The sequence below is a fragment of the Sturnira hondurensis genome, unplaced genomic scaffold (assembly GCF_014824575.4).
Source record: "Sturnira hondurensis isolate 20B ecotype Veracruz unplaced genomic scaffold, ASM1482457v3 Scaffold0009935, whole genome shotgun sequence".
Taxonomy (NCBI): Eukaryota; Metazoa; Chordata; class Mammalia; order Chiroptera; family Phyllostomidae; genus Sturnira; species Sturnira hondurensis.
In genome coordinates, this window is record NW_028082566.1 from 975,846 (window position 1) to 1,001,392 (window position 25,547).

General features: G+C 36.2%; 1 protein-coding gene across 6 annotated transcripts in view; it reads right to left on the minus strand.

Moving 5' to 3' along the window:
- PPHLN1 (periphilin 1) overlaps positions 1 to 25,547 on the minus strand; it is a 99,299-nt gene that overhangs the window by 63,025 nt on the left and 10,727 nt on the right. For 4 of the 6 annotated variants that reach the window (XM_037058143.1, XM_037058139.1, XM_037058138.1 and 1 more), the window contains 4 exons: positions 24,864 to 24,955; positions 12,957 to 13,121; positions 10,557 to 10,618; positions 186 to 397 (listed from right to left, as the gene is read on the minus strand). In XM_037058143.1, the coding sequence (XP_036914038.1) occupies positions 186 to 397; positions 10,557 to 10,618; positions 12,957 to 13,121; positions 24,864 to 24,935 (511 nt within the window). In that variant the 5' untranslated portion in view covers positions 24,936 to 24,955. The remainder of the gene's footprint in view (positions 1 to 185; positions 398 to 10,556; positions 10,619 to 12,956; positions 13,122 to 24,863; positions 24,956 to 25,547) is intronic. The other 2 variants (XM_037058142.1, XM_037058141.1) reach the window with 1 other exon arrangement.

Here is a 25,547-nt window from a genome sequence, read left to right on the forward strand (position 1 = left end):
GAGTGCGTGCAGGTGTATGATGATCATTATACAAAATGATCATCGACTGTTCTTTCAACTGTTCCAAAAGTTTGAACTTTTTGGAATAAAAATCTTTTATAATACCTATAAGGCAATCTGCCTCAGTACATTCTCATCAGAGGAGGCTGTAAAAGAAAAAAAGAAAAGGTCTTTGAAATACATACTTCTATGTTGAGACTGATGGAAAGAGTAAGTTTTGCTTCTTTCTGGAGAGTAGCTTCTACTACTGACACTGGAGCCAGATCTGCTGTGTGGAGAATCCTTCCTGCCTACAGATGAGTCTCTGAAAAAAGGAGTTTCTCTTTTATGAGGAGACCGATCTCTGGCGTAATGGGAAGTGTAGACACTTTTTCTTCTAAAGCCATCTCTCATGTCCCTTTGAATAGAAAAGAAAAGATGTTAACATTCCTGTACCCTATTGATACAAACACAATTACAAGGTATTCCTTAAGTTGCAATCTTGGTTCAGTGAAATATGTTTTAGAATGCATCTTTTTTTCACAGTTTAGGAAAGAACCTGATGTTAAATGCAAAAGTTACTTTAAGTAAGCACAGAAATTATATTTTTATTTTTAAAATATTTTATTTATTTAGTTTTAGAGAAGGGGAAGGGAGGGAGAAAGAGAGAGCTAATTGTCATTAGCTGAGAAACAGCAATGTGTGGTTGCCTCTCACTCGCCCCCCTACTGGGGACTTGACCTGCAACCCAGGCATGTGTCCTGACTGGGAATCCAACCAGCAACCTCTTGCTCCACAGGCCAGCACTCAATCCACTGAGTCACACCAGCCAGGGCAAACACAGAAATCTTAAAATGTGAAAAATGTACAGTCATATAATCTCTACTTTTTTTTGCCATTAACAACATACCACACAGCTATCATACTCTCAAAGACACCTAGAGGATGCCAAAGACTTCCCGATGAGACATTTTATAGCCTATTATTCCCTTCTAAGTATAGTATACACTGATTTTCAAATGATGCATTTTTTGCCCCTATATGACAATTTGGTTATGCCCACAGGCATTTCTGTTGTCACAACTGGAGAAGAAGAGGTACCACTGGCGGGTAAAGGGCAGGGATCCTTTTAAAACTCTGCAGTGCCCAGAGCAGCTCCCACACACACGACAATAAACTATTCGGCCCAAAATGTTAATAACGCCAAGGCTGAGAAGCCCTGACATCTGCCGATCAAATCCTTGCTTTCTGAATTTTAATCCTTAGTATGCAGATTGTTAGCAACCTCTGAAAACCAACATTTTATAAATTAAATTTTTACAAATTAAATTTCTTTATTAAGCAATATCATTAATTCAAAGCAAAAGGCCCAAGTTGTAAAACTTTAAAAAGCAAACCATCTTTAAAACAAAGCAAATCAAAATTATTAAATGAAACTATCAAGACTTAAGCTTTTGTTTAAAAGAACGCTTGGAGAAAGACATCTTTTTAAATAAAAGATTTAGCAAATGTACCTCCATATTTAAATTAAAGAACTTTAAATTTCAGGCAGAAGAATGCTAAAAGACAAACCAATGGCGTGAGATTTCAAATGCTCTACAATAATTTCTGCATATTGATGAGCAGTTTCTCCCATATATATATATATACACACACACATATACATACACACACACATCTACACATATGTTGCTGTCATCAGCTAATTAGAATCCAAAATATATTGCCTTTTCAGATACACTTAAGTTTCTCTGGACAAAAGCAGAAAACAGCTAAAACTCATTTATGATAAACTCAAAATACTAAATCATTAAAGAAATTCTAATGTATTCAAATTGGATCACTTAGACTATAGGAGTTGTATCAACATCAATGAGAGCCAGACTAGCTATATACAAGGGGGGACCCCAAATAACCTGATTTATAAAAAGTTGTGTAGTCTTTGTTACGTTTAAATTTCAGTCACCTTCAATATATCTGATGCAATACACCTATCAAGATGGTTTTCCCACTGCTCAAAACAGCTTTTGAACTTGTTCATTTTGATGTTTTTTAATGCTCCTGCTGTTATTTGTTTCACCTCTTCCACATACGTAAAACATTTCCCTCTGAAGACTTTTTTCATCCAGGATACAAAAAAGTGTCACCCAGGACAAGATCAGATGAATAGGGAGGGTGGGGCACTGGGGTCATGTCATTTTTGGTCAAAACCTGCTGAACACTCAGCATGATGTGGGCAGGTGCGCTGGTAAATCACCCATCATGAGAGGGCAAATGTGTTGAAGAAGTCTTTGTAAAATTCAGTGAAGCTGAATGCAGCCTCTCACAGCAGCTGGTACACAGATACAGATGGGTTTCTAGAACACTCACCTAGTGGGGAGCCCTGTACCACAAGGGGCCCCCCTCCAGAAGATAATTATGGGTTTTGGGTGGTCCCCCCTCCTATTTATTATGCAGGTTTTAGGAGCTCTACCAGGTTCTAGGGACCCAAGGGTGAACCAAATGTATGCAGTCTCTCTCATCGGGCTCTCAGGTTAGTCAGAAAGGCTAATAGAAAGAAAAAAAAACAACACAAAAACCAACCATAAAACATGTGAACTCAACCAAGAGTGCATGCAGGGGGACTAACTGGTGGTAATCTACTCAGTCCAGGCAAGAGAGTGGTAGCTTAAACATGGAGCAACAAGAAAGCGGTCACACATTTAAAATGCACAAGAACACACCCTGGTAGGTTCAATGGCACATGGTAAATGTTTAATAAGTGTATGCAACAAGAAATGTCAAGCTGATTCCCACAATTCTGGTGAGATGTATTACTGAAATGAGAAAATAAAATTTTCAGAACTAGGGACAAGGTGGGGGAGTCCGTATTTTAGACTAGAACATGTTAAATTTGAAAGACTCATATAACAACTTGTTGGCAAACAGAGACTGATGCCAAGATCAGAAGAGATTTTTGGTTAAAACAATAAATTTGTCTCCAGACAAGCAGTTTTTAGCGCCATGAATATGGATGCAAACGAAGGATCAAAAGAGCAGAGGGCCCAGAGTTCAAGGCAAGAAAATCACCACACTGAGGCAGAAATGGCCGTCTGAAATGAGAGAGGATGGTCCCAGAAGCATGAGGGGCACTGCAGAGTATCAGGAAGCCCAGGGGAGAGTGCTCTAAGGAGAATGAAGGTTCTGTACACTGGAATCAAACAAGCTCTTACCGTTAACTCACTGTGGGGAAACCAAAGAGCAGGCCCACATTGAGAGGAAAGATTGCCTAATTTCTCTGGGGGAAAGGAAAGAAATGCGGAACTACAGTTCCCTAATCCTGACACCAGATGGCAGTAAAATCACAACAGAACAAACAGTTCAGAACTATCAAGAATGGCCTGTGTGGATGGATAATTTAGGGAAAGCACATGTCAATTTTTAAAACCTCAGAGCAAAATAATCTCTCTCTTCCTCTCTCATTATTCAGAGAAATGTTATACCCTAACACAGCAATTCTTAACCTTCAATATTATTTCCAAACATTATGATTTTTTAATGCAATCATTATGGATTGCATGGAATCCATTTACTGATTTTAATGGAAAAGTCAGTAAACAGACTCAAGGACAATCTTTTATAAGTAAAACATAAAAAAATAAAATCCTTAGAAAAAAGAATCCAAAAAAACAAGGTAGCATAAAGAGCCTCTGGGACAGACAACTTCAAATGTACCAACATTTGAATCATAGGGACGCCAGGAAGAGAAGAGAAAGAGCAAGAAACTGGAAACTTATTTGAAAAAATAATGAAAGAAAACTGCAATTTGGCAAAGGAAATAGACATACAAGTCCAGGAAGCACAGAGAATCCCAAACCAGATGGACCCAACTGAAGAGGACCACAGCAAGACACATCCTAATTAAAATGACAAAGGTTAAAGATAAAGAGAGAATCTTTTTAAAAAGACATTATTTATTTATTTTTAGAGCAAGGGAAGGGAGGGAGAAAAACATCATTGTGCAGTTGCTTCTTACACGCCCCCAACTGGGGACAACCCAGGCATGTGCCCTGACTGGGAATCAAACCAGCAACCCCTTGGTTCATAGGCCAACACTCAATCCACTGAGCCACACCAGCCAGGACTAAAGAGGGAATCTTAAAAGCAGCGAAAGAAAAGCAGAGAGTTACCAACAAAGGAGTTCCTATAAGACTGTCAGCTGATTTCTCAAAAGAAACTTTGCAGGCTAGAAGGGACTGGCAAGAAGTATTCAAAATGATGAAAAGCAAGGACCTACGACCTAGGTTACTCTATCTGTCAAAGCTATCATTTAGAATGGAAGGGCAGATAAAGGGCTTCCCAGACAAGGTAAAGCTGAATGAGTTCATCATCACCAAGCCATTATTGTATGAAATGTTAAAGGGACTTATTTAAGAAAAAGATCAAAACTATGAACATTAAAATGGCAATAAATTCACAGCTATAAATGATTGGATCTAAAAAACAAACTATACTAACAAGCAGAACAGAAACAGAGTTTTAGATATAGAGATCATTCAGATGATTACCAGTTGGGAGGGGGAAGGAGGAGGATAGGGGTTGAAAAATTGCAAGGATTAAGAAGTACGAATTGGTAGATACATAATAGACAGGGGGAGGTTAAGGATAGTATGGGAAATGGAGAAGCCAAAGAACTTACATGCATGACATGGACATGAACTAAGGCGAGGGAGAAACTGCTGGAGAAAATGGGAATACTGAGTAGAGGTGGGCAAAGGGGGAAAAACTGTGGCAACTATAATAGTATAATCAATACAATATATTTAAAAATAACCCTTGATAATAAAAAATAAAATTTAAATATTTTTTTCCTCCCATAGTTTTTCTTGAATCTTTGGTGCCTGCTACTATACCTATGCAACTAAACACATTCAAATCATGACTTAGTGAATAAACAGAAAATAGTCATTAATAGGAAAAAAAAAGTCTTCCATTTTAAATGTTAAAATGTTAAATGTCTTTGGTTTAACAGATGAAATGCTTAATTATGTCATGTAATGCTAAGGATAACACCATAGAAACTCTCTTAGGTTTTTCTGCAACCTTAGGACCTGTCTTGCTAATGCATATGCAAAGTAAATTGAGATAAAGCACAGATACTGAGTGTAGTTCCAGGGAAGGAGCTTGGTGGGGCCACTCTCACTACTCAGGGTGCAGGCTGCCTCTGCAATGGCTTGCTGCAAAACAAAAGATGAATGTTATTTTTGCATTCCACCTTTAAAAAAAACGTGAAACTCCTCTCTAGATTTCCTTCAATTAGAGAAAATAGTTATTAATGTAGGTCTTTTATAAAAGCAAAGTGGTATAAAACAAACTTTCAAAAATCAGGGGTTATCTATCCTATGTCCCTTAAACTCTTGGGTAGTAGGTACATACTGATGTCTTAGCCTCAAGGTCTAGCAGGGGTGTCCAACCTGCAGCCCTCAGGCCACATGTGGCTCAGGATGGCTATGAATGCAACCCAACACAAAATAGTAAATTTACTTAAAACACTGAGATTTTTTGTGATTAGGTGTCACAATGTATTTAATGTGTGGCCCAAGTCAACTCTTCTTCCAGTGTGACCCAGAGACTCCCAAAAGCTTGGACATCCCTGGAAGGTATATGGAGCCCAGGATTATGTTCTAAACCCTCCAACCTCTGAGAAAAGGGAGAAAGACCCCAATAAAGTCCTTAAGTCCCTGCTATCCCACTATAACCCCACACTGCCCAAATCCTTTATCCAACGATAATCGGAACTGTAACATATCCTTACTCCAAATCATGGGTGACTTTCAAATTCATGTGCATCACTTGTGCAATATTGTACCAGTTCCTTGACTACCTTTGACCTCTTCACAATACTTGAGCCACACCCTGAAATCCTAAGCCTTGCTACTTATTACCCAGAGGTGTCTAATCATAATGACTTATCCTTCAGTTTTATCAATCCTACAATAACTCGACCTTCACCTCATGAATACTTTTTAGTCTCCAATATTTCCTAGCAATCCATGGATTCCATCCTGACCTCACTCCTTGCCCTTCCAGCCTCAATTACAGTATTTGAACCACTCTGTGAATACAAATGTCTTTCTATCCTGGCAACGGTGATACATCAACTTAGCCACCCTAAAGCCCAAATTAATTCCAAAATCTGTGACTTCTTCACTGATATAGTTGGACTGACATATCAGTGAAGAAGTCACAGATTTTGGAATTAATTTGGGCTTTAGGGTGAGATCATATGGTATTTGTCTTTCATCACCTGGCTTATTTTGCTCAGCATAATGCTCTCCAGTTCCATCCATGATGTTGCAAAGGGTAGGAGCTCCTTCTTCCTTTCTGCAGCATAGAATTCCATTGTGTAAATGTACCATGGCTTTTTGATCCAGTCATTGACTGATGGGCATCTAGGTTGCTTCCAACTCTTGGCTATCATAAATTGTGCTGTTATGAACATCGGGTGCATAGGTTCTTTTGGATTGGTGTTTCAGGGTTCTTAGGATATACTCCTAATAGTGAAATTGCTGGGTCAAAAGGCACGTTCATTTTTAGTTTTCTTAGAAAGTTCCATACTGTTTTCCATAGTGGTTGTACCAGTCTGCAATCCCACCGACAGTGAACTAGGGTCCCCTTTTCCCCACAACCTCTCCAGCACTTGTTGTTTGTTTCTTTGTTTATGATAGCCATTCTGACTGGTGTAAAGTGGTATTTCATGTGGTAAAGTTTTGAAAACAGTCATGATAGCTGCACAACATTGTAAATGTAATTAATGCCAGTACACTGTATACTTGAAAATGGTTAAAATGCACATTTTATGTTATGTGCATCCTACCACAACAAAATATATATTTTTTAAACACAGGAGCTATCTTGAAAGAATTCAGTGGCCAAATTTGAGCATCAAAATGATAGCAGCAAATTGTAACACACTGAATAAAATAGGAATCCACTTGTCTACACTGATATAAACAAAGGTTTTTGTTTAAGGGGCATGGGGAAAAGGGAAAGCTCTTCCTCACACAGAATGCCTGCATAATATTGAATAAATATAGAAAGAATAGTCTAATTATAAAATCATCCATTAGAAATCATATTAATAATAAAAGCAGGCAAGAAACATCAATGGACATTAAAACTAGTGATAAAGAATGACATCACACAGTTTCAAACTATCTCCCCGCAAAACATATTAATTTTACAAGAGGCTAACTTCGGAGTGAAGAAATTTTGCAGACTCCATCACAATCAAGTGATAAAAGTCAACAACATCAACGAGGGGATGAATCAACAACTTAACAGGACGCAAGAAAAAGAGAACAGTATCACCTCTGGGACTGCCCGAGCAAAAACAGACCAAGAACCCCCACAACAACAACAACAACAAAAACTACACAACCAGAATCAGATCATGAAGAAGCATCGGAAAAACTGAAATTGAGAAACATTCCACAAAATGTCTGCCCTGTATTCATCTCGCCAAAAACAGTGAGTCATAAAAGTCAAGGAAAGACTGAAGAATTCTTCTAGATTAAAGAGGTCTGCAAAAATATGACCTATGAGCTCAGATTACATCTTTTTGCTTGAAAACACATCATAGGGCACTGTTAGAGACATTAATGGGGTCTCTGATGAAGACTTACAGAAGTTCTTTATTCCTGTAACCTTTCTATAAATTTTAATGTTGTTTCAAATAAAATGTTTTCAATGTTTTAATGTTTTCTTCCTACAAAACAAAGAATTGCAGCGTAGAGTTAACAGTAGGTCTACAGTTGTGACTATGCAAAACAGAGTTTGTTCTTGTATTATTAATTATTGCATTATTTCCCATATGAACAACCATAAGCCTGCTTTTGCCCCACCCTGTATTGCATATACCCCACTGACAAAACAAAAACACCGACTAGCACGGTTTTGCCTAACTGTGCAGAACCTCATTCTCTTACACAGCTACACTCTGCCAGGTTTATAGTGCAGCAATTTCTTTTTTTTTCTAAAATGACAACTATTTTCTATTCACAGTCTGTTAGGTAGGAGCTCTTCAATGAGCCCACCTAATAGGGAATAACTTACAGCCAGAAAGATACTAGCCAGTAAAAACTAAAGCTTTAGTGTTATTTTAAAATTTTTATTTATTGATTTTATAGAGAAAGGAGGGGGCAGAGAGAGGAAAAGAGAGAGGGTAACATCAATTTGTTATGCCACTCATGTATACATTCATTAGTTGATCCCTGTATGTACCCTGACAGGGGATCGAACCCACAATTTTGGAGTATGAGGACGACACTCTAACCAACTGAGTGACCTGGCCTAGGGCAAAAGCTATAGCTTTTATGATGGTATAAAACCTGAGACACTACTGAAGTCATTCAGACATCAAAGTGAAGGTGTAGGAAGGTGCTGAAGCGGAAGCACGATCTAATCCACTATAACACTTTACTGTCTTCATAAAAATTATGTTCTTAATCTGTTTACTATCTATAATCCTTCCTAAAATGTACACTTTATAAAAGTGAGAGCTTTTTATCCCAAAGACTAGAAAAGAATCCAACATAATCACTTATTTATTTGGTAAATAAATATTTACCAAATGAATATATCACATAGAACAAACTCTACACTCTGAAAACAGAAAATACATCTCGTTTTATTTATTTTTAAATATTTTTATGTATTTATTTATCTTTAGAGGGGAAGGGAAGGAGAGAAGGAGAGAAGTATCAATGTATGGTTGCCTCTCGTGAGTCCCCCCCTACTAGGGACTGGCCTGTAACCCCTGACATGTGAGTCCCCTGCTGGGAACTGGCCTGCAACCCAGGCATGTGCCCTGACTGGGAATCAAACCGCGATCGTGTGGTTTGCAGGCCCACGCTCAGCCCACTAAGCTACACCAGCCATGCTCGTTTTAAATGCCATTATACAACTAAGGAAACTGATCACCCAATGACCAATAAACTTTAAACAGCAGAATAAGAATATGCACAACATTCTCTGATCACAGAATAACAATATACTATCTCATCAGTGTAAAATTGCTATATATTAGAATCATAGAATATAGTTACAACAATGCCTAAGGAATATATTGAGTTGGCCAAAAAGTTCATTTGGATTTTTCCTGAAGATGGCTCTAGTACTGCTTAGTTGTCTTTAATTTCACTTGAAACAATTTTCTAGATTGTATTGTGACAGCTTAAGTTATTGGTGAAAATGAAAAACATGTCACTTATTTTACAGGAAAAAAATGCGAACTTTTTGGCCAAACAAATATCAAAATGCTACTTATATTAGTAAAGAAGAAATAAAAATAATTCCAAATTACAGAGTGTTAGATTCTTGGAAAATGATAACAGGTGTTATAGGCTTTTAGAAGGAAAAACTGAAAACATCTATCAAAATTTAAATGCATATGCTCCCTGGCTGGTATGGCTCAGTGTACTGAGTGCCAGCCTGCAAACCAAGGGGTCACCAGTTCAATTCCCAGTCAGGGCACACGCCTGAGTTGCAGGCCAGGTCTCCTCCAGTCAGGAGGATGAGTGAAGAGGCAACCACACATTGATGTTTCTCTCCCTTTCTTTCTCCCTCACTTCCTTTTTCTCTAAAAAGAAATAAAATTTAAATAATAATAATAATAAAAGGCATATGCCCTTTGACTCAGAAATTCTACTTTCTGCAATCAATCCAATAGAAACTAAACTACCGTTTCATAAAGACATTATGCACTCGGATTTATTGCAGCACTACTTTGTACTGGAACCAGAGTGAATATTCATCAATAGGTGAACAGCTAAATTATTTGGTATATCCATGTCATGAAATATTACTTGATCAACAAAAAGAATCAAATTAAAGTTAAAGCAAATAACTTGGATTTCCAAAAGCCTCTGAATGAGAAAAATAACTTAGAGAAAAGTACATATAACATGATTTCATTAACAACAATCAAATACCCCACAGGTTTAGGAATATAGAGAACATATACCAAGAAGTTAACATGGTTGTGGGGATTAGAGAATCACATATATAATTCTACATCATTTATGTAAAGGTATACACTTACTTAGGAAAAAATAAAAGTGCACTAGCCCTTAAAGAGAAATGCCTGGGACTTCAGAAGTCCTTTGTCTCACTCAGCCACAATCACCACTGGTTTTCACAGCCAGCATTATGAGGCTTATTTTGCTGGCACTGGAACCCTGGGCTGGGGGGCCTGGTATGGGACTGGATGTCTCCTTCCCCAAGGGGGAACCTCTGCAGCCGAGATAATCCTCTGCATCTTTAACCACCATAAATGGGTGTGGAACCAACATCTCTGCCCCTTCTACCAGCCTCCAGTGATTTCTTCTTTACATGCTTAGTTATAGGACTTCTGCTCAGGTAGATGTTAGGCGGTTCTCAATGATGACTGTACTGCAATTTAGTTGTAATTCTGATGTGGTTGTGGGAGGCTGTGAGTACCTCATTTACCTACTCTGCCATCTTGACTGGAAGCTCCCTTGAGGTTAGATATCTCAATGGGTCAGGTATCAAAGAAGTTATTATTTTCATCTTTTTACCTGTATTCAGGCTGACGACTTCCAGAATGATCATCTCTTCCCCACTTATAGCCAGGGTCATCCTGTAAAATTAAAAGGTTTCTTAGATTTTTTTTTGCATTATTTCAGTTGAGTAGAATATATCTAACAGTACTATCTAGTTTTATAACAGCACCTAGTTTTTAAGACCAAAATAAGATGAAAGCAAAAACACCTTTCTAAATTTCTCAGAGGCTCAAAGGCATAAAATAAAAAATATACAAATCATCCATTTCAACAACTAATTTAGTAAACTTAGAATCTGTGGTACCATTTATCTCTATGAAAATGCTTAAAATAGTTCTTTGGTAGGCTCTAACAGTCCTATGGACGAGGACACATATACTAAAATAACAATAGCTAAAAGGCTATTCAAGAATAAAGGATCAATCTAAATTTAACTAAGGAAACATTTCTTGACCTTTCATTTTATTCTTCTTATTTAAAGTTTTCTCATCAATTCTCAGGGTCAAGGAAGAATGTGCTACTTTCCCATTTTTCTCATTCAAGTTTTTCTCCCTTATCTTACCTCCCATTAAAATACATAACTGGAAACAATATATGAAACCATTCTTTACTGATAAGCTACATTAGAGCAAATTGTGGCAAGAAGTTTGAAATTAACCGAAGAAAGCAAGCACATTTTGTCCTCTAAGACAGACACATTTGAAAAGGTGCAAAGAAAAAGAAACACAATAATCCACACCAAGTTACTTTATATATGGAACAATATAACATAAATTGCTTACAATCAGAAACGCTCATTCAGCTAAAATAAATACTATTTTCCTCTTTTTTAGCATCACATACTCTTACATAAATAAAGTGTATTTATCATTTTCCTTAACATTCAATATAAACACACAAAAGAAAAAAATAACAGCTATAATTAAATACTGTCTCAAGTAAGTAGTTTGTATTATACAACTGAAGTCTAAATAAGAATCAGCGTCATGAAAGTCCTAAGGATCTCAACTGGGCTTGTTTGTTTGAAGAGAATTTAAATCTAAAACATTGTGCCTGGTATGAACACAATTTATAACAATAGAAAAAAATTACTGTCAAGGCATTATTATGCTACAAGGTTTTAGAAAAAAAATCATGCTAATGAGGATTCAGATACAAACTGGTCCAATGAATCCAAAATCCCCTCTTACGCTGCAAGTGGCCACAGGATTTTCACAAGAGGGATAAGAACAATGCACAGATCAAATTGGTTCTTCCTGGGACTACCTGCAAGATGGGGGCTCTGATGGCAAAATCCAGTATTTCTAGAAGAGGGATAATGCATAATATTTACTTTTCAAAACTGAATCTCTCTTCCTAAAGAAACAGCATGACATTTAAAAAGTAAACAAAATAAAAATTAATTCTATGAAAGGGAAGCCCTAACACACCAAACCTTCAAAGCAAACAAAAGAAAACAATGAAGTCTCATTACTACTACAGAACTGTCAGTGTAACTATGATAGTGAGCGAACTGGACTCCCATGGGTATACCTGCCCTAGCTAAATCACCTGACCTCCATTTCTTCAAGTGTAAAGTACGGAAACTAATTCCAACAGCCAAGGTGAGGTCAAATTTTATCATAAGCATGCTTGAATAAGTACTGTTAGTTACAACAGTAGGAAAGGGCAAAAAAGAGAAAATGCAGGAAAACGGTTTGTGGGGGGACATGCAAGCTAGGTCAAAGGAACGGCATCAAGGGATAGTTTCAATCAAGTTCAATGACAGTACTGCAAAATTAAATATACTTTCAGATTACTGCAATGTTAAATACATACTTTTAGATTTTTAAAGATGATTAAGAGAAACAATATAATAGCAATAGTAATGACAGCAGCTAACATAAGTGTTTACTATAGGTCAGGCAATGTTTTGAGTGCTTTCTAATCTGACTTTGTAAGTAGACTTTAATAATTATAACAAAAACAAAACAAGAGTCTCAAGGCCGACCTTAACCCAACCTCATCCACATCATTTCATCATGCTAAAAATAACCAAAGTAATTATAAGTGGGCACATCTAGTAAGAGATGGTAACCACCTTCCCATCATTTTTTGAGTACTAAAGCAACAGATGACCTTTAACTGCTTCTGCAAATCCCTGATAATTTGAGGGATAAAAAAAGCAGGCTAGTTGTAATTAACGTCATTTAGATAGAGCTATCAAGAGTGCTTACCCACTTTGACCAGCACCTCAAGATTCTTGACTACCAGTTCCCATTTGAAAGCTCCAGCAGGCAAAATTCAACAGAGCATCAAGCAGGAAGTGTTTATTCAACTGCCTTCATGGCCAGTCACATAAATTTCAAAAATTACATGATTTTTAAACTTACAAGAAAAAAAATAACAATTAGTACATGGGCAAAATTTACATACTCCTCTGTGAGGTGGACCACTTCTTCGATCATGAGAAAAACTGCGGCCCTCGTCATAGTCTCGGTAATCAACATGACTGTAATATCTATTGTAGCTTCCTTCACCAGGTCTGTCTAGCAGTGGTGGTTTCTTTGGCACAATATTAACTACTCTATGGTAGCCATCCTAAAACAGACAAAAAGAAATATATAAAAATCACTAATTTCTCTATTTGGTTTTGGAAAGGTTTAAAAAGCACAGGAGTTCTTATCCTTAATCAAATAGAGTAAATGTATAAATAAACAAAAATGCATTAATGAAATAACATGAATATATTAACTAATAGTAAGGTCTTTACATGAATTAAAGGAAATAAAATTGTTCAATGAAGAAAGCCAGGTGCTTAAATAAAATAACATGCAGCAATGCAGAAAACCAATCATAAGTAAAAGAAACATACATATTATTGTTTCAATGAAAAATAAACTACAGAAAGTAAAAGTGTTACAATAACTCTAATCCCTAATTGCCTAGGAACTTTAGAAATAAACCATTTGAGATAGCACACATCTTTGGTCTATCATTGAAATACACTGTTTAGAAGAAATCCAAGATTTTTACACATAAGCAACAACAAACACAGAAGTAATAACGAGGTAGCAAGATCAAGAGGAAACATTTTGCTACTTCTCCACAGCCATGGACAAAGGAGAGTCTTTGACTTCACAGGTTTGTAAGCAAAATAAAACCCATTTTAAAATTTGAATGAATTTTCAAAATAATATGATGTTAATGTTTAAAAGTTTTAGCAACTGAATGGATTATTTGCAGGGGTTAGGAACTTGGACACAGGGAAAACAACAGGTCTTTAGTAGGTGCTGTGAAATAACTGAACAAAAGTGATTATCAGATAGAGGTGAAAGGAACTAGCTAGCAAGCTGTCAAAGTATGTAAGACATGATCAATGAGTTATGACAAAATAAAAAAAAAAAAAACATAAAGCCCAACATTCACTGGATACTTTACCATTCTAAACCTCAGTTTCATTATCTGTGAAATAAGCTGAATACTAATACCTACACCTCATGGGGCTGTTGTGAAAGCTAAATAAAAACAGATTGTAAGGCATTTAGCACAGTAGCATAAACTTAGTTTATGCTACTGAAAAAATGTTTGCTATTTTGATTTCTACTTACATAAGCCTAAGTGAAACACTAAATTCTTCAAAGTGTCTATTTCCTTAAATTTCTTTTTACCATTAATAACAACAACTATTCGGTTAATAAATTATTACATCCTATTCAAACTTCCCAGTATACTTGTCAATGTGCTGGGGAAAAAAATCAATAGTTCATATCTACTTGACAGCTAAAATATCTACCTAATTTCCTTCCATGAGGATAATTAGGTGGTTTCCTTCTTTGGTGTTAGATATCAAGTTATATTTTATATATTTGCATAAAATACACTATACAAATGAATTGACTCTTCTAAACACTGTCTTTCATAGATTTCCATGAAATCTAAGCAAATGCTAAGCTTCCAAAAAAATCATTAGGCCAAAATTAGCAATATTACAATTTATAGCACTTTCTAATTCAAATTTTGTTATGAATGTAGAATTATTGATTTCTCTAAATCTAAGAAATTATAAAATTCCACTCCACAATATCCTTGCTTGTTTGTACATGCTTATTGGAAGGGGTGGTGGGGTGAGTGTGCCTGAACATTTCCATAAATAGAGAGAAAGCTTCTTACTTCACTAAGCTGCCTGTTCCTTTCTTCAACAGCCACAGTTACAAGAAAATTATTTCAGGATTAAAAAATATACGTGGTAAAACTTTCAAAGAAGTGAAACTCGAGTCACACTTAGTTATATATTTAACAACTGTTTTTACAAACAGCAGCAGCAACACCACCACCTCCTAATGACACCATTTGTATCTAGCAATCAAGACCAACCTGGGGTTTCCTTTACCTTTTGAGAGTGTTCAAATACAAATACCATCTCTGCTTCGTAGGCATCTAATCTTAAAAACTCTCTAGCTACTCAAAAAGATTTAAGGAAATGAAGATGACTACAGGAGTGAGTGGCAAAGCAAGCCTATTTCCAGAGATGGCTCATATCTTATCATGATATACCATTCATGGATTTCTTTTGCTTTCCAATAAAATTCATGACATGTGGTGAAGATTTCCGAATTTCTCTTTCAAAAGTTTATACTATTAAGAAAGTTCAACCAATATTTTCCATTACCTGCAATGCCAGACTCCATGAAAAAAACATCAGTGTTTGAAATTCTTGTAAAATCTCACACTGAGCAATAAACATATAATTTTCCTTTCTAAATGCTAACAAAAGTACACAAGGCTTCAGATACTGAATGTTTTGAACCTCCATTTTAGAAATATCTTAGAAAACAAAGAGCCCATTATATAGAATCAGAAATAAAAACTATGACTTGTAAAGTACAACTTAAAAGGTTTTTAAGGAAAATAGGATCATTTTCAACTAATTATTTGAACTCAAAGGAATTACTAGGCTGGATACAGATTATGAGGATTACTGTTCTTTTAAAATTACTTATTCTCCTATGTCATTGAAGTATACTTTTCTCACATTTTAACACAAAAACATTTTATTTAGGATGAAAATTTTCATACATAAGCACTATCCCTTAAGCATTCTTATTTATCTTTTAGAAATGCATACCAAAACATTTATTTGCATTTGAAATATGGTGTCTTGGATTTAGTTCAAAACAATCTGAGTGGGAGAAAAATAGTGAAGGCATGAACAAAACAAGATTGATCACGACTTGATTATTGTCACTTGGATCATTTGACCATGGGGAGTTCATTATATTATACTGTCTATATACTTAGTTTTTGCCCTCATAAAAAGTCAAAACAACTAGAACACACTAACCTACCAGCAAAGTATCAATAACGAAGTATAATGCCACATGTAAATAATGTCATTTCCTAACACAATCAACTTACACTGTACGTGAATGCAAACCTCATGGGCGGAAACCTTTATGGTCTTACTGACTACTCTGTTCCCATCACCTGGAATATCACTTCAGCATGGTATTCTGCCACGCCAACACATAAGCACCACATACGTCAATTCTACTTGGGTATCTCAATTTTATACCACTTTTGGCATCACATAGTTTTTACTAGAAAAGTGCCTAACAAACCACATCTAATTAAAAATTGTATTACCACTAGCAGGTTCCTTCATTCTGATTCGTCATCATATTTTGTGACAAGCATTTTTATTATAGCACTTATTGGTTAAATCGCTTGCTGGGTTTTCAATGAAATATTCCCGGTCATTTCAATGCCTTTTAGGAATAATGTGTCAAAACTATTATACTGGAACTACCCCAGAAAATTAGGACATATTGTTAGAGAATGTAGCCAGGAAATGATTTTATCTCTCTGGAAACAGTGACAACAAAAGAAGGTTAAGTTGTTACAATCTGTCAGTCAAGAAAGTTACAACACCTACCAGGGCAGCTCTAAAAAAAATTACTAAATCAAAACTCAGCAAATTAATCCCTAAGATTTTGCACTTCATGTAGTACGTAATTTTCACACTGAAAAAAAAAAAACTTTAAAGAAACATTGCATTTTCACTAATGATATGCATGCTTAAGTAATTAAGGAAAGTATACGGTTGTCCACAGTTTACTTTTAAATGCATCCAGAAAATTAGATGGGTGAAGTGGAAGAAAAAAAGGACTTATGAAAGAATACACAGATGACAAAGCAAGTTCAGTAAAATGTTAATAGTTGAAACTAAGCAGTGATTAAACGGATATCAAGTAGCAATATCACTACGAAATACTTTCAACTTTGCTGTACATTTTAAAACTTTCATAACAAAATACAGGGTGGGGCAAAACACAGTTTATTCTTGTATCATTATTTATTTATTGTTGTACCATTTTCCATACAAACAACTGTAAACCTATTTTTGTTCCACCCTGTAATGATAAAAGTTGTACTTATGTGGGTAAATTGACATGAACAGTGACTATATAAAACAGAAACAAAATATGGTGCATAAAGGGAAGAGGAACTGAAATATGCACATGAACATTTTAACTACAAGTGTTTTAGAGAAATGAAATAAATAAAAGTATTTCATGAAATAAGAGTGGGAAGCAAAGGAATTATTTTCACATTAATACCTTTTAAACAGTATCATATGGGATATGTATATAATTAAATTACTAAATTAGGTAGACAATTTCAAGTTGGATGAAAGATTTGTGCAATACATGTTGTTCCCATTTATATTTGAGAATATATGGAACAGATATATGTCCATATATTCACTACAAGGCCTCAGAAATTAACAAAATCATGTTCAAAATTAACTAAAGAATTTATTTTCATCAGCTAAACTCTCTAGGAGAGAGAAATAACCAATGACAAAAATTTTAGAAACATTCAGCCTACCAAAGGAAATATTGTTATATGACTAAATTATAAAACCTAATCATGTAACTCAAAATTAACCAAATGTCTTAGAAAAAAAATGTTAAGTGTCACTGACATCACTACCCTCCATCTTTATAATTCTCACTACTACAAAGATCAGAAATCTCTCACTTAACAAGTGTTTGTTAAAGGACCAGAAGGAGGCAGAAGCAGACAGACGGCTCCAGCCCAATTATATTACAATGCCCAGTGTATAGGCTGCAAGAGTTCTGATCTTAGTTTCCAAACTTAAACCTCTAAAAATTCTGAAACTGAAATTTGTCCCCCGTTTTTAAAATAAGCCAATGGAAAATGGACATTTTATGTTGCAACTCACTAAAATACTCCACATTACCTCTGTCCTCCATCAAGCTAACAAGATGGAAGGCCCTGGCTGGTGTAGCTCAGTGGATTGAGCGCGGGCCTGCGAACCAGAGGATCTTGGTTTGATTCCCAGTCAGGGCACATGCCTGGGTTGCAGGCCAGTTCCCTGCAGGCCAACTCCCAGCAGGGGACGCACAAAAGGCAACCATACATTGATGTTTCTCTCCCTCTCTCCTTCCCCTCTAAAGATAAATAAATAAATAAAATCTTAAAAAAAAAAGCTAACAAGATGAAGTCCCAAACTGAATGTTTACTAGTATCTAAAAGCCACTCTGTCACAAAACTTTCACAAAACTTGATAGGGGCTAAGAAGTCAGACAATCAAGCTCACAGAAATTATAAGTTAAATAGTGAAAAACACACTTTTAAAAATAAGGACCTGCCCTGGCTGGTGTAGCTCAGTGGATTGAGAATGGGCCTGTGAAACAAAGGGTCACCAGTTCAATTCCAAGTCAGGGCACATGCCTGGGTTGCAGGCCACATGAGAGGACACATGAGAGGACAAATTGATGTTTCTCTCCCACTTTCTCCTTCCCTTCCCCTCTCTCTAAAAATAAAAAAATAATTTAAAACAAATAAAAATAAAAATAAGGACCTTATAGCTCTGGCTGGTGTGGCTCGGTTGGTTGGAACACAGTCCCATACACTGAAAGGTTGCTGGTTTGATTCCCAGCAGAAGCCTGGGTTGCAGGTTCAATCCCTGGTTGGGGCATGAGTGTGAGGCAACCAACTAATGTTTCTCTCTCACATTGATCTTTTCTTTCTTACCCCCTGCCCCAAAAGCAATGAAAAAATGTTCTTGGGTAAGGATAAAATAATAATAATAAATAAGGGCCTTGTAGACATTTATAATGTAAATGTAGATATTCTATAATAATCAATTTCCTCCAAATGGAGGAATGTATATGCTTACATAAAGATTCTCTTAGGGCTTTATCTCCTATTTATCCAAATTTAAGACCAAATAAAAATTTCTGTGAAATTTAAAATTTCACCTTATAAAAGTAACATATTAATACAGAAGCAATGTTTAAATGCTATAAAGTGCTAAAATAATGACAGTGCATTTGTTAAGTTGTATATTGAGGATAAGTTTCCCAGTACTCAAATTTAGTGTGATTTAATACGGGCATCAAAAATGTATGAACGCCCAACTGCCTTTTTAGGTTCATCAAAGCCAGAAGCCCCAAAATAGCTGCTTTTATTAATAAGGTCATAATAGTACGTACCTTCTCAAGTCTCCCTTCACACCATGTATCATATCCGATAGTTCCTCAAATACATTTTTAATATATTAGAATTGGGCCCTGGCTGGTGTGGCTCAGTGAATTGAGTGCCAGTCTGCGAACCAAAGGGTCACTGGTTCCCATGACTGGGTTGCCAGCTAGGTCTCCAATGGAGGGAGCATGAGAGGCAACCACACATTGAGGTTTCCCTCTCTCCCTTCCTTCCCCTCTCTCTAAAAATAAATAAATAAAATCTCTAAAAAATGTATCCAAATTGGGAATGAATGAGGCAAAGGAAGGAATAAGGAAAAAAAAGAGAAATGCAGTAAAACTGCTCTTCTGTTAGAGAACAGAACTCAAAAATGAAAAATAAAGTAGAGTACTATCTTTCTCCATCCCAGACCCAAATAACAGTGGGTTTTCACTTTTAAAAGAATCAACCTCGGTTTTATATTTAGAAAAAATAATACGCATTTTCAAAACTTTAAGTGAATTTATCGGGGTATGATATACACACGAAAAAAGTATGCAAATCATAAAGGTACTCCTGGATAAATTTTAACAAGTTAGTCACACCGTGTTACTACCACCCAGATCAAGAGGTTAAACATTCCTAGCAAGCAGCAAAAGCCTTCCTGTTCTTGCTTGCAGTCACTACCTCTATCTTCCAAAAGTAACCACTTTCCTGGCTAGTTTTGCCTGTTTTGAAACTTTATATTAAAAAAAAAATGCCACACAGGATGTATGTCTGGCTTCTTTCTCTCGGTATTACATGTGAGAGGTTAATACATGTTGTTGCATTTAGCAAAATTCCATTCATTCTCTTTGCTGTATGATTGTAAATTAATTGATCTTCTCTACTGCTGGACATTTAGATTGTTGCCACTTTGGAATTCTTATGAATAACGCTGCTTGTGAACATTCTTGCCCATGTCAATATGATATACAAGTATAGTTTTAAAGATAACATTAGATGAACTCTGCACTATACGTAAATATTTTAAAACATTTAAGTTATATTTTTATTAAATCCGAAGTCAGAAATTATAACATTGTTCATTTACATTTCTAGTCTTAATGTCACTCATTAAACACTTGAACCCAAGTATTCAGTTGAGTTCCAAAATCAGATGTGATTATAAAATTACCTTTTCACCTACATATAGGTAACAAGCACAACAGCAATAGCAGTATTTGTGGCTTCATCACTAACAGAAATCAGGTATTTTTATATCAAGTTACTGCTATTGTAAATATCTCAAAAATATCATTTACACTCATCACTACTTTGAAAACAGAGCAAGGAAACTGCTACCATTAGCCCTCCACTAATTCTTGATATTTAATGACCTACTAAAGAATTATATATTACTAGATCACAAAGTTGGATTTTAATAGTCTAACACAAGTGGTCTTTGAAAAATGCCATTCTGAGAAGAGATCCATAGGCTTCACTAGACCGCTAAAGGGATCCATGGAACAATAAAGTTTAAGAACCTGTTTTATTTAACTAAAATGTAGGTGTAACATAAAAGGCATAATTTCCAAGAGCCATCAAAGCTCTATATTACTAACTAAAATAAGGCCGACTCACTGGAAAAAATGTACCTGAGTCTTGAGGAAGGGGAATGCAGAAATACAGGTTTTATAAACTAGAAGAGGTCAATTGTGGGGGTGGAGAGACCAATCTATGGAGTCAGAAGACAAAAAGAAGAAGGAACCTGTGCAAGGGCTGGGCAAACAGAGCACAGGTGGCAAACGCAAGGCCAAGGGCTGAACCCGGCCCTCCACCTTGTTTTCTCTGGCCTGGCATCTTGTTTCTACCCAGTGGCAGCACTGAGCTCTCGCTTAACTGTTGAGAAGTAGTTACATGTATACAGTCCCAAAATTATTTCAGCCCTCTGAAGGCAACCGCAAGGCTGATGTGGCCCCCATGAAAATGAGTTTGACACCCGAGTTAGAGACAGGTAAGTACAGCTAGTCTCACTTCAAAGATACTTGTGGTAAAACACTCACCTCTCTATCTGCTCAATGCTGTTGAAATTATTTTACAAAGGAAAAGAGCCTGTTTCACATTTACACACAAAAAAGTGGTACAAAATGAAAATGTTTTGGTTTGTTCAAATTTTACTACAATATCCTCACTGACTGAAGACTTTCATGAGCCTGTCATTTTTATATCAACTCCTGTCATCACCAATGACTTAAGTGTTCATCTACAAACTGCACTGAACTCTGCAAATAATAATCACCTGACGAACTTTTAAACACTGACGTCCAGGCCCTACCTGCAGATAATTATGACTTAATTACCTGAGATGGAGCCCATAGACTGGTATTTAAGAGTTCCCTAGGTGATTTTTAATGTGTAGTGAGGATTTAGAGCCTATAATCTAAATCCCTGATCCAAAAATCTAGCCTCAATGTTTTCTTGATCTCAACTCTAATTACCTTCACCCACTTTCTATTCCCATTGCCGTACACTGAACTTCAATCACCTGTTTCATTTTCAAAACTCTGCATTCTAAACGCCGACTCCCTTTCTGCCGCACCCTGATCTTCACACGTAGTAAAGCCTTTCCTTTCCTTAATCCCTCCCTACTTTCAATCCACTGTCCCTCTCATAGCCTGACTCCCTTCATTAAACAGTCTACATCACATAATATATGAATTAACTCAATAATTGTCTCTGGGTCAGAACTTCCATATCCTTATATGCCTGGGTCCACCACTCGCTCACCCTGCAATCTTAAATCAATACAACTTTGCTTTCCTCACTCCTAAACTGGGGTGCTTAGGCAATAAAGCACACAATCCTGCAAGCTGGTGCCCCTACAAAATTTATGGTGCCCTCAGCAAGTCTTATTAAAACACCCTTGGTCAGGAGACACCTGCAAAGCCTGCTCCAAAACTTCGGTGCTGGCCTCAAGTGTTCCTTCACCTCCTCAACTCTGGATAATCTTGCCACCCCTTACTTTAGAGAAAAACAAAGGCTATTAGATATGAACTTTCTCAAAACCATTCTCACACAATGACCTAACTGACAATCTGGAGGGCCCTTCTTATTGGTCTTCATGACATTAATAATGAAACTGATTTTTCCCAACTTAAAATTCTTCCCCACCTTGCTTCAACTAGCTCCCTTGCCTAGCAATAGCCTCCTGGCAGGTCTCTCTGCTTCCAGTATTAACAGCTCTTCAAGCCAATTTCCATTGCAAAACGGTTTATGATATAACATAGCATGCATACATACATAATGCAGAATAGCATACTAATGGTTTTATATCATAACTTGTTCCATGATTATTTCTCATTATTGTCTGAAAGTCTATTTCTGTATGTAAATCTCTGCCTACGTTTTATGGTTTCTAAAACACTCTACTGGGTTCTGTAAATGTTATATCACCCAATACTAAGTGTTGTTTTAAAGATTAGGAAGTTTACATATAAAACACCTCACTTGTAGTAAGCAAGCACTAGTTACATGTATAATTAAAACAAATTACCACTTAAAGCAAGTTATCCCCTCTTTGTACCTTGTTTTATAATTTGGAGCCCTGTAAATGTATTAAATTTTAAAGAAAACTAATTAGAAAAGAGGCAATCCCCCAAAACTGAAAACACACTAAAACAAAACCAACTATATATCCAATAACATATCCAGTTGATGGTATCATCACACAGAAATGTTTTTAATTATCTTTGAAAAATAATTCCTAATGGGATATATCCTTGGGCAGGTGGGGGGGTCCTAAAATACAAAGAAAAAAAGTCATCCATTTTCTCTTCGCTGCATGAGTCCCACATCATGCTTATCTATATCACTGGCATATTATCCTAAGCAAACTGGAAAAAATTTTTATCAAGTTGAAAAAAATTCTGGAATTTGGATTTTGATTAAAAATAGAAAGTCTATAACGTAATCTAGAATTACATATAGTAATAATTAAGTCTGCTAATTCTGAAATATGGTAAGCCTCTTCATTTTTTCCATCTTAAATCATTTTAGTTCAACCCCAACCTAAGCTGTAACCTAGGCCAAATGACAACCTTGAAGGTAACAGCCTAAAAGTCATCCATCTAAAAGGGTTGTGGAATTTGCTTGTAATATATAAATAATAAACAACCAATATACGGAGAAAAGGGAACCCTAGTGCACTGCTGGTGGGACCACAGACTGGTGCAACCACTATGGAAAATAGTGTGGAAGTTCCTCAAAAAACTAAAAATGGAACTGCCTTTTGACCCACCAATTCCACTGCTGGGATTATATCCTAAGAACCCTGAAACACCAATCCAAAAGAACCTATGCACCCCAATGTTCATAGCAGCACAATTTACAATAGCCAACTGCTGGAAGCAACCTAGGTGCCCATCAGTAAATGAATGGATCCAAAAACTATGGTACATTTACACAATGGAATTCTATGCAGCAGAAAGAAGGAGCTCCTACCCATTGTGACACATGGATAGAAGTGGAAAGCATTGTGCTAAGCAAAATAAGCCAGGCGATGAAAGACAAATACCATATAATCTCACCTTTAACAGGAACCTAATTAACAGAACAAACAAGCAAAATATAACCAAAGACACTGAAATTGAGAACAGGCTGACAATGACCAGAGGGGAGAGGAGAGGGAATTTCAAGGGGAAAAGGTGAAGGGTTTGCAGGAACAATTATAAAGGACAGATGGACAATAACAAGGGGGCGGTGGAAAAAGGGGAGGGTGGTGAGGAGGGTTGGGTGTTGGGCTAGGGTGGGGGGAAAAGGCAGAAAACTGTACTTGAAGAACAGTAAAAAAAAATTAAAAATGGGGGAAAATAACCAATGTATGAGCAAATATTTGTGCCCTTCGATAGTATATAATGAATCCTAATTTATCCATACACCATGACCACAAGCCAAATCCCCGAGTCCTTAGAATGGATCTGTGCAAAAGTTTAAGATTGATAGCTTTGTGACCTTCCCCAAAACCTTCCTTGGGCCCCTATACAGGATTTTGGGGAGTGCATATACTTGTTCAGTAAATACTGAGCTCCTACTATGCCAGGTACTGGATACAGTGCTGGGAAAATAGTAATAAGCAAAACAGCAACTTCCTTGACAAAAGATCTGGTTCAAAATTCACAATTCCCAGAGCCACAAAGAGACAAACAGCAAGACGGCATTCCAGAAACTGTCCACGCACCTGCCCCTGAGCAGCCCCTAGTTGAAAATTTCATATATCCAATCACAAATATTTTTAAGAATACAGAAAAAAAAGGTGGAGCCCTGACTGGTGTGGCTCAGAGGACTGAGTGCTGGACTACAAACTTAAAGGTCACAGGTTCAACTCCCAGTCAGGGCATGTGTCCAGGTTGTGGGCCAGGTCCCCAGATGGGGCATCCAAGAACCAACCGTTGATGTATCTTTCACACATCGATGTTTCTCTCCCTCTCTATCTCCCTCTCTCTAAACATAAATAAATAAAATCTTTAAAAACAAAGCACAATAAGTAACAGCCAATAATAAAAACAGGCGTTTAAGTACTTTTTTGTTATGTGATGGACTAACCATTATCACATGCATTTTCTTCACAAATTAAATTCAATATAAACCCTCCATTTTAGAAATATAACAAATATAAAAAACAGATTTTCTATATAATGTTAGTTTTTATGTATTTTCAAAATTTTAGCTCTTAAAAGATATGCTTACTCTATAGTCAACATAAAATGGCAAATTTGGGGCACTTGAAGATTTTAAAGGGCCCTAGTTTTGATGTCCCAAATGTACTTCGATGCTTGGGTTTGAATTATTCTCTATGTAGAAGCAACTTACACTGGGGTGAGTTCGGGGGGGTGCTCGTTCTCTTGGAAGCCTGTCATAGTCATGTCGTCCCTCGGACCACATTTCATCTCTTCTGTAAGCCACTAAAGAATAAAAAAGAAACCAAAGAATTATATATTTTTATGTTACTAGGAAGTAACAGATGATGAAGGAGTAAATGATTACTTTCCAACACAAATATTTTCCAGAGATACTTAAGGGGAAAAAAATGTAAGTGACCAAAAGGAGAAAAGAATGATTAAGGCAATTCTTCTTCCAAATAATTTTGAAATTTTCTTTTAAAAGAAAAATGGAATGCCCCACCATTCTTCAATTTCCAAGGATAAATTTTAAACCTTCAAAGAGCTTGCCCCCATCAATTGTGGGAAGAACCATAAAACCAAAAATATTTCTTCATTCTCACATAGTAAAACAGGAAAGAGTCACAAATAGTTTTAAAAACTAATCTGTAAAATTACTCCTATTTCTTGGAAGATGTTTGTATAACATTAGGCTTTTGCTTTTCCACATTCTTAGAACTTATATCTTCTCTCTATACAATTAACAGTGATTTTGATTGAAAAAAATATTAAATAAACAATCCAGTAAAAACACACTCAACAAACTCTGAAACAAACCGCTTGTTTTTAACACTGTAAATTTTAATAAAAAGGCCCCCTCATAAAATTTGAAATT